Raw genomic sequence first — 14,343 nt, forward strand, 5'->3', positions numbered from 1 at the left:
TCTTTCAAGCATTCCATACTGTAATTATGTTATAAAATCATTAAAAATTAATTAGAGGCTGTATTTTATGTTTTTGGAGAAAAATTATAAAACATCACTCTTTCTTTAGTCTATGCTATTAATTCAATCTGCTTTCTGTGCAATTAATTCAGTCTGCTTTGTTTTCTAACTGCAAATTTCATGGCTTTTCCATCACTAAACATGGAAAACTGGAACAATCCAAACAGTATCAAAAGAAAAGATAGCACAAGCATTGTATTTGAGTAATTTGGCGGCTACTGTAACATAAGACAATAGGCAAAAGAGGTGAGACACTATGAATCTGTCAACTCTGTGTTTAATCTGAATATAGTTAAAGGTTATTGAGGGAGCACAAAGAAGCAAAGGCTGAAAAAGTGTTTATATATGACACATCAGCCACCAGGGTCTCAAGGAATGTATTTAAAATCTCAAATCAGAGAGTTTAATTACAGACTCCTCTTGAACACAGACGCAACTGTCATTGAAGGAGAATGATGTTTACAATCTTAGGAGATTCTCAAAACGTGGGTCACAGCCCACGAAACATGGAATTCATAAGTGCATTCAATTTAAACAGCGACAAAATTGGTCAAAACTGGAATTTGAGTGGTCACCAAAAGAAACTTTTCAACTACTGCTCTGCAACGCTGGCGCATTGTCCTTTACTACTTGGAGGATTGTAGTTCTGGAGGACCCTGCCAACGATTAAAGGTTTAACCATATTGACTACAAAACCATTAACAACCTCCCAAAAAACCAACAAAAACCCCAAAAAACCCATACCAGAATTATTTAATTAAATGGACTACATGTGAGGATAGAAGAATTATTTCACCAAGTTAGAACAGCTTAAAGAAGCTTCATTCTGCAATCTATTTGACATGAAAGTCACACTTAGCTTACCCCTGAAATCTGAAGTTTTACTCTCCAGAAAAGAAACCAGTCCAAACAGTTACACAGTTAGCTAAGAAATATGATAGATCAGATGACATGAAAAAAAAACCAAAAGGGAACTTAATAAACATGAATAAAATCAAATAATTATTTACTTAGCGTTTTAAACAGTTTACATAACTATGCTCACACCTTGGAAAAGATGACTGCCTTACCAAAGACTGATCATAAGCATTCTATAATTATCCTCCACGAACTTGCCTGCAGTTTTAATTCCAAATGCAACAGAGAGACAATATATTACTCATAAGTTAAGTATTGTGATGCTGATTTTAAGCCAAGCGATGCAAATATGTCCAAAAAGTGAGACACAGATGTGCTATGTGCCTTTCAAATATTTCCCTGCTACAGACAAAAAGGAAAGGTAAGTAACAAGTAGCCATTCAAGTCAAGAAAGTTATCTCAATCTACAATTTACAGATGACTTTCTGGCATTACCATTTCCCCAGAAAACTTACTGGAGTGACAATAGGTGTAAAGAGTTCTGTAAAGCTTCCCCTTGACAGATTTCCCAGAGTTTAAAACAGTGATACTGCCTTTTCCTTATCTGGTATCTATTAATCAGGCTAAAACTGCAACAGTGTGAAAATAAAGATAACATTGTAGGGCAAGTCACCAAGCCTTCTATGAACTGTCATGCATCTCTTCTCATCATTCACAGCAGCCCTAGAATACCCAGGCTACTCTTAGAGATTACTGTTCATAGCAAGCTTTAGGTAAAGTTTTAGCTCCATTTTACTTAGACTAAGTATTTAAAATTTACTATTGGTACCTTATACATTAGTCTCTTGAGAGTAAATCAACTCTCCTGTCTCCTCTATCTACTAATGCCTCAATGGCTAAACAAAGCAACATAGCACTTAAGAGAATCTTATTAATTCAGATCTCCTGAGGGCAACTGCACTATTTTACTAAGCTCCAGTTTAATGAGGGGTCAACTTATATAGTCAACTATGAATGAAAATAAATTAGAAGAAAACATATTTGGTGTAGCAAACAATTTTAATCAAAATTGCCAGGAGTGCTGCACCACTGATTCATTCTTCTGTATTGAACTTCAACTTAGGACATTTTCACCTGCTATTTATTTCCAGGTCTGGGCTCATGGCAGAGTCACACATGAAACTTGTTTGTGAAACACCATGTTTGACTGGAAACTTTCAAATATGAATTTATCTTCCAGCTAGTACCAAACATATAGGACTTCAGACAAACTCAAGCAACATCCTTCCACGGGGAACTATATCATTCATGTAGGAATGTCTGCAAAATTTCAACAGCTCTACCAAATTCTTCTAAAGAATTAGTGGAACTAATGACACCACATAAGCAAAAATATAAAGAGTAGAGAAAACAAAGCTTATCTGTGTTTCAAGCTTAGATATTAAGTAACTGGTCAAAATCTGTTCCTGTGAGTCCTAGCTTACAGATGTAAAAGATATCCACCCTAGGAAGCAGAATGATACATTATTATCATCTGGATAACTTCAAGTTGTAATATCCAAATGTAGGAATTTAGAACAATGTGCTGTAAGATGAAAGAAACTAGAAAGTATAAATTCTCCTTGCTCTGCCCTTATTTTGTTTATAAGTCAGACTAATTAATACATTTTCTAGAATTAGAAAATAAGTTATGATGTTAGTGGTACACAAAAAAGTACTTCTAAGCAGCTACCAGCAGTCAGTTCATATTTTAACATTAAAAGGAGTTAAGAACACATAATCATTAAATTATAATTGGTCCAGTCTTATTAAATCACTACTTAAAAATTCTATTTGTTTCTACCTGTTGTAGAAGACATTAAGGCAAAACCAAGCTGCCCTGTAAGTCATACAGGTACATTATAGATAAGATGGTTTCAAATACAGATACAAAAGCTTAACTTAAATGAAGCAACACCATTGGATTATTTGACGTGAAGAAACACTATTGTCAAAAGTCCACTATCACCAGCCAGGGATGAGCTGGTACTGGCCACAACTGCCAATAGAAGTAAATAGGAACACTTCATGTAGTTATAATTTTCAGAAGATAATGCAATTGAGTAATGCTGTTCACCATGATTATGGTTATCAGCTTGCACAAAATTTCTTCTCTGAACCTTAAGAAAAACCAGATTTCATTAATGATGTTTATCTGTGGCAAGAAAGAGCATCACATCAGGCATTTGAAAGGTCTGTTTTCACATCATCTGAACATTTACTACTGGGAATTTAGAAAGTAGTTTAAAGCTGATGAAAGTCATTAACACACTGATTTACCTTAGAGCTATGTTTACTATGTGCACAGAACTGAGATTTGACACAATAGAGTACTAGAACACACAATACAGCAACATGATATAATAATGTAACTACTTTCTAAAGCAAACTGATTATAATTACAATAAGAGCCCACATTTTTTTCAGGGCAAGTAACCTGATCAAATCAAGAGCAGTTTCAAACTGTCCCTCTTTTGTTTTTAGGGTTTTTTTGTGTCTGACTGCCAAATGTCAATGTTGAAATCAGCCTCCAATACTAATATTATGCGTCTCCAGTGTCTGTCAGAACTCTAGCAGTCCACTCATTTATTCTAAATAGTCCATGAAAAGCACATAAAAAAGACTGGAAAAAAATTCTACCATCAGGAAACTCGAAATTCTCTACAAGGGCCATCACCTGACACTGAAGTACTGCAAGGATCTATAAATTGTGAAAGGACAGAAAAGCACACCATTATTCATTAGCCAAGAGCAAAAAGAAAACAGCCTAAAAGTGGCCTCTTTGAAGAGGCTGACAAGGGCCAGAATGAAAAGTCCTACACAGCCATAAACCTTTGCCATCAGTAATCTGCAATTACAGAGCTCCTCTGATCACAAGAGACTTGCAACAGCAGTTGAAACACTCAGAGTATTTCTAAACATTACTTAGAAGTCTGTGAATACAAATGTATGAATTGTCAGAACTCAAAAAGCCTTAGAACGCTGGAACAAACAGCTTCAAAGGAAATAAGCTCTTCTAGAAATTTGGCTAAGGTACTAAAAAAAATAAGCAAGATCCTTGTACTTGATTGCAAAGAAGAGGAATGAATCACAAGTTTTCAATGCCCTTAAGACTTCCATACACAAAATTAATTATCACTGGACAGCATTTTTAAGTAAATCATTTAATCAGCAAGGCTTCCCAGTACTGTCAGAATCATTGAGAGTTGTTTTTGAGGTTTTATTTAAATATCTGGCACTTTGGTCAGAAGATCAGTTACACAACTAAACCAATTACTCCTCTATGGGGAATCATAGCATGTAACCAATCTAACCTACTTTTTAGAAATTCCAAGTATACAAAGACTTATGTATGTGGCAATTCCATTTTAACATACATCTGCCAAAACCCTGTCACACACAGATCCTGAGATCTTAAACAAAGGCAAATGTAGTTTTGGCAAATGTAACTGACACTAGGGTGATGGGGGGGTTTGGTTTGGCAAATAAAACAAAATCCATTACACAAAATGAAAACCCCAACCCCCACACTTCCATTACCTAAAGACAAAGTCTTCAAGCTTTCTTGAGAGCTTTATTCTAGCTTATAGTTTTGAATTCAAAATTTGAGAAGGAATTGAATGTCTATTCCTGCAGCTTCTCATTTGAGGTGTATATCCATGAAATAACAACCTTACACACCTTTCCTGCTTTCTAAAGTTTCTTGGGAAGCACTCTCAGATGCAGGAACACAAGTACAGTTTGTATCTGTGTGTAAGCCTCCTTCTCAAACTAGATGGAAGCAAAAAGAATGTTGATGAACATATGCAGTAACCTACTTCTTTTTTTTAAATTGGAGGGTTTTTTCCAGGAATACTGCCTGTTAATTCTCATAACGGCCAACTTCAACAAGTTGACCCGTTTAACCATGTGTAATTCTGCCTACCATCAATTTCAACAGTGAACTCTGTCCTTTCACAGTCAGAAATAAATCTCGAAGAGAAAAACGACATCCAAGTGGAAAACATTCTCCTGTTTGTGTACAGAGTACACTGAAATACAAGATTTACCAGCTGCCTTGCTCAGACACCTTCCTCTACTACTATTGCTAACGCAGACATGCCTACAGATAAAAAAGAAGTGAGAAGAGGTTTCAGGATGGGAGGGGAAATGCACGTCGGGGAAGAGGAAAAAACACATTTAGTATTGTATCTGAGGCATATATTCAGAAAATGGGAATCAAAACTCCACTATGAAGCTCAAATTAAAACTTTAATACGCTGCAAACGCCATTAGAGACGTTATGTTTTTGTGGTGAGCAGGCTTTATGATAGAGCAACTTCAGACATATTCCCAGCCATTTTAACAAAAAAGCCAAAACTCTTATCTTCTAAAATGACATGAGAACCAGCATCTAGACTGTGTACTACACCAGCATCTAAATAAGCTAGATGTTCTTAATATAGAACATTGACACAAATTCCTTGGGCAAAATGACCCCCACCTAACATTCTGAACTGACTGTGGCACTTCTGCTCACAAACAGGTGACACCACCACAGTACAATAGAACCTAAAATAATTACTACCAAAAATAGCACAAATTTCACGAGTACCCAGATTTCATAAACTCTCAAATGCAGTACTCTAAATATAAACGTTTCTTGACCGAATTAGCTCTTAGAAACACTGTAAATGCCATCCTCTCATGCTATTTTTTCCTAGTCTCCAGAACCTGCCCCAGAGTTTCAATTCATGTCAGTTCCCAATTCTCTCATGCTTATCGACCAGGATGTTTTTTCCACGCTATCCCTAAACCAAACATGGAGCATTAAACACCCTTTTAGAAAGAGGCAACGTGGCTGAAGATTTGCCAGAACGCTGAAGTCTTGTCAAACACTACCAGGGTTGTATCTATGTCACTGCAGTCTACTCGGCTTGATAAATTCTAGATAAGCATCCTTAAAAACCCCTACTTGTACCAGTACACTTAAAGATTGAAAGAGCAAACAACTGAGAGAAGTTAGGAGATCTAACACATGAATTCTGCCACACAGGGAGAGCAAAGAGAACACAGCTATTTAATTCAACTCCACATGGAGCAAGATGGGAGAATGCCCATTAAAGCGACGACAGCCTGGCTCTGTACACTACACATGAAGCACAGGAGTCAATTTTACTGTTCATGGACTTCCTTCCGTACAGGGGGGGAAAAAAAAAAAAGTATTAACTTCAGATCTAAGAAAATGCAGTCTTTGTAAGGTTAGGAGACATACTGTACACGAGTCCCAAAAAAACCCAAAACACAGAAGTGAGCAATCCAGCAGCGGGCAGGGTGGAGCAGAAGGCGGGACAATGACCTAATAGGTCTTTTCTATCTTTAGTTTCACGAGGCTTCGTGGCCAAGAGGCGCCGGGATCCCCCCTCTGCCTCCGGCCGCGTCCCCCCGCAGCGCTCAGCGCCCCAGCCAAGTTCTCCCGAACTCGCCGCTGCCAGCAGGAATGCCGAGGTGAGGGAGCCGGCAGACAGGAGCCCGAGGCAGCGCTGCAGGCAGAAGCAACGCTCCGAGTCACTTCTCAGCTATGAGCAACACAAGCGATCCGCGCTGCCCGCCCTTACCTTGAACACTTTACCGAAAGCACCATCTCCCAGCTCTCCTATGATTTCCCAGAACTCTTCAGGGTTCAAATCCCTCTTGACGTGCTCGTATTGTTTCTTCTTCTTCTCGCCGCCCAGCTTGAAGATCTTACGAAAGTTGAAGAAGGACATTTTCGCTGCCCCCGAGGGATGGGGCGGGCGGCGGTGCCCCCAGAGCCCGCGGGGACCACCCGGCGCGGGAGGTGATGCAGGGCGCGATTCCCACGCGGAGACCGAAGTCTTGGCGTCGCCCGGGAAGCACCGCCACCGCCGGGCGCTGCGGGGAGACAACACCCCGCGATGCCCCGTACGGGGCCGGGCTCGGCGCTGCTCTGCCCGACGCGGTCGGCGGACCCTACTCGGCCGGGCCGGTCACCATCGCGGCAGCAACAAGTGCCGGGCTCCCTCCTCGGGACGGGCGGCGGCGGAGCCGGAGGAGGGGTCACGGCTCCGCTGGGCGGGGGCAGCTACTGCGCGCCGGGCAGCGGGGAGCGGTCACGTCCCGCCCCGCAGGACGGGAAGGATGCAGGGAGGGGCGGGGGCTGCCCCGCTCCAGGCTCCCGGCCGGTGTCCTCTCGGAGCGGCGTCTCAGCGTGGCACAGCGGCGGAAAATGACGCTTCGCTACCGGCCTCTCTCCCACTCGCTCGCTCCCTCGCCCTGTCGCGGAGCGGGGCCCGGGCGGCTCCGCTTCCTGCGGGGCGGCACCGGCGACACCTCCGCCCCCTCCGCCCTCGCTCCCGCCCGCCGCCGGCGCGTGCGCGCGCCCCCCGCTCCCGCCCCTCTTCCCGCGCTCCCGGAACCGCCTCGCGCCCCTCCCGCCGCTCCGCCACCGGCGCACGCGCAGCAGCGCGCGCCCCCGCCGCTCTCCCTTTTCCCCGGCGCGTGCGCACGCGCCGCACCGGCAGCACGCGCGCAGCCCTCCCTCGCCAACGGCTCGGGCCCGGCACTGGCGGCGGGAAGAGGCGGGGCTTGCTCTGCCCACGTGATGCGGCGGCGCCAGCCAATAGGAGCGCGCGCAGGCTCCGGGCGGGTAAGTCGGTGTCGGGCTCAAGATGGAGGGGGCGCCTCCTCCCCCCCAACCCCCCCGTACCTCAGAGTAGGACGGCAGCGCTGGCGTGGGGATCGTGTGCTCGTCCCTCCCTCTGTCCTGTTTCCTTTTAGTCCGCTGTGTGCCGTTACGGGAGGGGCGTGTGGCAGAGGGACCCTTTATCCTCTGATCCCGGAGGACACCCCGCGCCTGTCTCCCTGCCGCTCTTCTGTCCCGTGTAGGGAGGGTGTCACCAGCTCTGTGGCAGAGATGATGTTCCCTAGGCAGGGGGGACAGCTTCCTCTCAGTGCTGGCTGGGTGAGGGGCTCCCTCTGTGTGTCAGGAGCGCTGTGTGGGCAGGTAGTGCCTTCTCGGGGGCTTGGGCTTGGACGTGGTGCTCTGAGGAAGGTGTTGATAGCAAACGTTGGAAGACTTTTTCTTTTGTTTGCGGTCCAGTGCTGTCCCTAGACCTGCTACTGGTTTATCTTCTGTCATGGCAGGATGTGATGTTCTTGTGCTGCCCGTTTGGTATCTTCGGCATCTTATTTAATCACTGGAACAGGCTTGAATTTCCTTATCTCACAACCTTCTCTCCCCGCAAGTGATTCCTTCCTCACCCTGAAATATAATTGTATTTTAATAGTTGTGTTGTGTACATGCCACCAAAAGTGAGGTGTTTCCTCACTTGAAAGCAAGAGGCGTTCTCGTTGCCTGGATTAGGGGCAATTAGCAGACATGGGGACAGAGTTCGGGCTGTGACAGGCAAGAAGTCGATCCAGCAGCTGAGGCGATGCTCAGACCTCAGGGACATCTGACGGTGAGACAAACACCCAGGAAAAATCGTGTAATACCGTATCCTCGTATGAACCTGAGTGCCTGCAATTGCCATTAACTTAAGCTGCATGATGAGTTTCTAAAGACCAAGCCTCTGGTGTGCATCATTCCTCAGACCATTTTACTAGCGTGACAATAATTTGCTATATAAGAAGGGTAGTCCGTGTGTAAATGCAGTAATAATAATGCGGCATTGAGATGCCCCTGACGCAAAGCGTTTATGAATCAAACAACAGTGTTCTGTCATGAGTCAATTTCTTTAAACTGGATAGAATCAGTTTCAAGGGCAGTCCCACCCTATGAATAGAGAATCTTTCAAGTACTCTTGTGAAACGGATTTGTTGTAATAATCAGCGTTTGTTTTTCAAAAATGATATTGGCGTTTTTGTGTTCCCTGTACTGACAGCTTGGCCACAAAAGGTAAAATTGTTAAGTAGGGTGTTGAAACCAAGACTGTTTATGTGTATGAGGGCAAAATCAGGTAACAACAGCAATCCTAAGGAGCTGTTTTCTGTGATCTGGCTCCCTGGCTCCACTTACTAATTTCATGTGCACGTTTCATTGAGATAGTTTGGATTAAATACAATAATATCTTCTGATATCTTACTTTTTGAAGTTCATTTCTTTTTCCTCTCTATTTTTTTTTGCCCGTTCAAGTGGGATGATAGCTTTGATTTGCATGTTAAAATATAATGATGGCTTAAATATTAATTTTTGTTAATATTTTTATTTGAATATTTTTGTTTTAACTTGCTTTTTCTTGGATAAAAAGTGCTTTGGGACTAATTTCTGTAGGTTTATTTAAACTGACTGGTTGATAGAGGATGAGAGAAAAAGGGAATCCAAAGCCATGGGATGAATTCCTTGTATTTAGGCAGGATTATCTTTTCTTTAGCCTCAGGGTTAATGGCAGTGGAGCAGGGCGGGGGGGGGGGAGGTGTTTATGTGTGAATGTCAGAGTTTGTAATAACTGGAAGGAAATGCAAAACTAAAAGAAAATTTCATAAGTGATGTGTGAAGAAGTGTAGTTGAGCTGGAGACGTTCTGGGCTGGGATAGCAGGGCCTGGTTCTTCCTCAGCTCTGCTGATAAAGGTTGGACTGTGCACAGTTCACACACAGCAACTCTATCACGTGTCAGCTTGCTGCGACCGTGTGTGTGATAAAAGAGGCTCACTCAGAGCAGAACGTTAGTGCCATCCTGCCAACGACTGAATGTTAGCAGGTACTGCATGTGTGTTGCTTTAGACTTGTATAAAGAGAGTCTTCCTGTTCCAGGGAGCTTTTAATTCATATAACATTGGAAATATAAGATGAAAGTCTGGCACAAGAAAGGCGCAATTAATCTAGTGATAAGGTTTTGCTTTTACCTTTTTCTTTCTTGCTCTTTAACAAGTAATTCAAGATAAAACCAGGATATCTGAAAAGGAAAACTGTGACTCCGTCTCATTTTTTCCCTTTTTCTTTCACGCTGGAGTTACAGCCTGCCACTCAATCCTAAAAAGAAACTCTATAAGGTGAAGGTTAAGTGCTAATAGCAAATCCTTCCCAATTTGCTGCAACTTCCTGGTTTGGAGGAGGCTATATGAAGCCTGGATTTTGTGTGTGTGGTTTTTTTGTTCCTGATAGCAGGATTTTTTAGCGACTGTAAATGTTTCCAGATGGTAAGAATAAAAAGGTAAAAGAGAATTATATTAAAATTTCTCCTTTAGGAATTTAAAGCAATGCTATTTGAAAATTCATTACTTCCTTTAAATGTCAGAGGAAGATGTTAAAGATGTTAAAGAACTATCTTGGTTGTGCATCAAATAGACTGGCTTAAAATAGCTGTAAACTCTTTATGACAATCTTTTTCATCTCTTTGTGAATTAGAAGTCTCCTTTATACTTTCTGCTGCTTCGTATCACCATCCTTTCTCATTGACTCAACCTACACTTGCTACTGTTCCTAACTCCCTCTTTAAGTTCTGTTTCTTTTAAACTGCTCCAATTTCTCTTAATTGAAAGTAAACACTTCAGAAATTTAGTTTGAAATATGTTCTTCACAGCATATATTGCCCTTTCACTTCAGTCCTACATTCTGTCTTCAGTTCTTTCAAAATATTTAATGATATATTTTTATATTGTCTTGACTTTCTGTCCACCCACGTTTTGGCTGATCTCCAAAATTCTTTCTGGTGATTGAGCTCATTGAACTGCTGTAAGGTCACAGGTGGCTTGTTCGTGGTTAAATCTGAAGCATAATTCTTGTTTCATCCGTCTTAATCTGTCTGTCACCTTTGGCACTCAACACTGTCCTTTCTGTTTTCTTTAATCGATGTACCCCGTGTTTTTATTGATATTTTCCAGTTATGTGGTGGCATTTTTTCATAGGCTCTGTCATTTCTCCTCTGATCTGTTCCTGAAGTTAATGTTTTGTGCTGTATTGAGCTCATTTCAGTTCTAAGCACCAATGGAGCTTCTAGATCACTCTAGTTAACCCAGCACAGGGGATGATCACTGTCCTGGTCCTGCTGGCCACACTGCTTCTGATATTCTGCCACTGGCATTCTTGGCCACTTGGGCAACTTCTGGCTCATGATCAGCTGCTGTTGACCAGTGCCCCCGGGTTCTTTTTCTCTGGGCCACTTTCCAGCCACTCTGTCCCAGCCTGTAGCCCTGCATGGGGCTGTTGTGAGCCAAGTGCAGGACCTGGCACTTCCCCTCATGGAGCCTCACACCACTGGCCTCAGCTCATTGATCCAACCTACCCAGATCCCTCTGCAGAGCCTCCCTGGCCTCCTGCAGATCAACACTCCTACCCAGCTTAGTGTTGTTTGGGAACTTACTGTGGGTCATCTGGTCATAAAAGGAGATCAGGTTGGTCAAGCAGGACCTGCCTTCCCCAAACCCATGTTGGCTGGGCCTGATGCCTTGGTTGAGCTGTACGTGCTACATATACAGCACTCCTAAAGCCTATCTAACAAATGTACCATTGATAGAGCTGCGTCTTAGAGACTTCTCTTTCTGTTATGCAGAACAAAAAAGAGACTTAGTTTTGTACTTGGTATTTTATGAGCCTTTATGATATGAGTAACAGGAATAGTTCAGTCATATATAATATAAACAGAAAAAAATTATAATACCAGAGGCTGGACACTCAAGAGCTTGCCCATATCTGATTAGCCAGAATCAATGCTCAGGCTCCTATCAATAACCTGGATATATAACTATTACGTGGTTTGGGTTTTTTGAATGCCGTACTGCAGGACCAATTAATCTAAGAATTGCCATAGAAACATGTGGCATTTAGAAGCTTCAACATACAAGGGTATTGATGTTTGCAGTAAAAACAACATTGAGAGTTAAAATGTTTAGGAATAGGATTGATGTTATTTTGGCTTCAGAAAAGTCTGTGTGTTTAATCTAAATTGGTCACACTTTTTCAGCAGTCAGTGGGGAAATGTATCTTCACAGGGCGATTCACCTTCCCCATTTTAGATACTTGTCTTTATCACACTATTTAACTGTGTAAGATGAGTTTTCCTGGTAACATAGGATGGAAGTTCTTCTTCCTACCTATGGAGACCGTCCTACCACTGCCAGCAGAGCTCTTGGAGTGCAGTTCTCTTGGTGTCAGCAACACTTCTGGGAATGATGACAAAGCAAATACAAAAATTGCCGAATTACCTGAATGTTTCCAAGTAAACCTGTGATGTTTTATTGAATAGGCTTTATCTGAAATTAAATGGCAGGGAAAAAAAGCAATAATATAAATATCGAAATTTGAATAAGGATCAGATATTTCAACAAATAGTACAAGAATATTTCTTGGAAACATGGCATGTCAAAAGCATTCAAGTTTTAACATGTTAACTTTATTGAAGCTATAGCAAAAAAGAAATTTTTTTCTTATTGCTTCTAGTTGATGTGCAAGAGAACCCTCTTCAAGACTGATATTCAGAAATAGTCATATATCTTTGTAGGGGAGTGAGAAGCAAACCTCAGATTTAATGGAAAGTGTCAACAACTTGAAACTTACATAGCTGATTCTCTTTGATTAACTGATTAAGGCAATTAAGAACTTCATATCCTCCTGATAAAGCTTTTCAAGAAGGCTACATGCTTTTTTGGTTTGTATTTAGCTGAAAAAGCTCCTTTTATAGGAATTTTCAGTTAATATTGAAATACTGAGCTGCACTGGTGGATAGTTGCATTTTTTTAATACAGTAGTTAGTCTGATAAAAGTTCTCTCCACATTGTGATGACTGTAACAATCTTTCACAGAACCACACAGGAATAAGTCAATCTAGAACACTCTTTTTAAAATATTAATATCCTTTAAAACACTACTACTCTTAGGTATAATGCTGTGTTCTTTCTAACTATTTTAATAATTTGAGGTTATATTTAATTTGAAACAAGATTTATTTGATCAAAACTGTACATGAACACAAGGCAAATTATTTAAAACTTGTGGAGCCCCTTCCATCTGATGGATATTAGAAGCTTTAGTTAAGTCACATGAAAGCATGTCTTGCAAATGCTGCACCATGTTTGCCTTTCTACCACATGGTAATTAGACCTTTTCCTCTTGCGTAGCAGTCACGAGCTGATTTGCTCTATTTGTTTGTGGCTTTCAAATTTGCATTAGTTCACATAGTAGCTAGGATTAGAAATTTATTAAGGGATAAAGATAGCTTTGCATCTCAGTATTGCTCTCAGTCAATACTGGCACAAAAAATGTCTGAACAAAAAAACCCACATGTATTGCTGCTTTTCTTTCTGCAAATCCTGATTTTCTTTCACTGTTTCCCAGGAGCCTTTTTTTTTCCAGAATGGACATTGTGTTCACTTGTGATCCTGATCAGCTCTGGAATCTTGGGGCCAAATAACTTGTTCTGTAATATGAAAATGAATGATTTTTTTAATCTATTTTCTTTTATGGCTGGCTGGCCAACCATCAGACCCAATCCTGGTTATGTGGTAAGCAAAACCCGGAAGTTTACTATACCTTCTACAATTGCTATTAAAAATATACCATTCTGAAAAATAGGGAACATTTCCTACACACACAATAAAGGAAAATCTGACAAAAAAATAACACTAAAGACTATTGATTTTTTAGTAATATCCCAAAAAGAGACAGTGGAATAATATTGGAGATATGTCTACTAGCAAAAAGGGGAAATAACATATAGAATGTGAGATACCAACTGTTTATTAATGTAAAGCTAGACTTTAAAATACTACGTGATTTTACTAAAAAACCCAGCAGATTTTCATTGCATAATGTTATTTTTGTATTACAACCATGTTTGTAATAATTTCTCTGTGTGCAATGTTCTTCTCTTTTTACCTAGAAAATGAGGCAAAAAAAAATAGTTGACTGTGTTGTAAAGTAGAATTTGGTTTTCTGTAGGATCTCATCTTGGTACAGTAGCAATGAGTGGAGCTGCAATAGTATGTCAGTTGTCAGGGCAAACAGCAGCTATTGTGTTTCCAACAATAGTATGTGCAAACTTTGGGCACTAACACTTGCTTATGACAAAACAGAGTATTGTGACGTGATGCACTTTTTGTCTCAAGTGTCCTGAAATGTTTATTTTTTGATAGAAGGGATCTTTAGTAGCTAATCCACAAAATTATGTTTTATAGTACACAGTGCAATATTTATGGATTAAGCCAAAAAAAGCCCATTACATTACATGGACTGAATTGTAGCAGAAAATAAAATTACCTACATGAAAAATAATTCGTGTGGCTTCTGATTGAGCATTAATGTATCTTTCTGGATATACAGGAGTGACTTCCTTTCAGAGCATGAAGAGGAAATGGCATTTATTCAAATTCAAATGCAATTAAGGAGACACTTAAATTAGTTTATAAAGGCTGTTGGTTTTTTTACATACCAAGAAGTTGGAAATAGTAAT

General features: G+C 41.1%; 2 protein-coding genes across 7 annotated transcripts in view; one reads left to right on the forward strand and one right to left on the reverse strand.

Moving 5' to 3' along the window:
• SLK (STE20 like kinase) overlaps positions 1-7,309 on the reverse strand; it is a 48,561-nt gene extending 41,252 nt beyond the window's left edge. For 3 of the 4 annotated variants that reach the window (XM_032116775.1, XM_032116774.1, XM_032116772.1), the window contains exon 1: positions 6,555-7,308. In XM_032116775.1, coding sequence (XP_031972666.1) covers positions 6,555-6,704 — 150 coding nt within the window. In that variant the 5' untranslated portion in view covers positions 6,705-7,308. Of the gene's footprint in view, positions 1-6,554 lie in introns of all 4 variants that reach the window. The other variant, XM_032116773.1, reaches the window with a different exon arrangement.
• Positions 7,310-7,474: 165 nt separating this feature from the next.
• STN1 (STN1 subunit of CST complex) overlaps positions 7,475-14,343 on the forward strand; it is a 44,522-nt gene continuing 37,653 nt past the window's right edge. For 2 of the 3 annotated variants that reach the window (XM_032116595.1, XM_032116596.1), the window contains exon 1: positions 7,629-8,417. The gene's annotated coding sequence lies outside the window, so the exon portion shown is untranslated. Of the gene's footprint in view, positions 7,604-7,628; positions 8,418-14,343 lie in introns of those variants that run through there. The other variant, XM_032116593.1, reaches the window with a different exon arrangement.

The sequence above is a fragment of the Corvus moneduloides genome, chromosome 8 (genome assembly GCF_009650955.1).
Source record: "Corvus moneduloides isolate bCorMon1 chromosome 8, bCorMon1.pri, whole genome shotgun sequence".
Taxonomy (NCBI): Eukaryota; Metazoa; Chordata; class Aves; order Passeriformes; family Corvidae; genus Corvus; species Corvus moneduloides.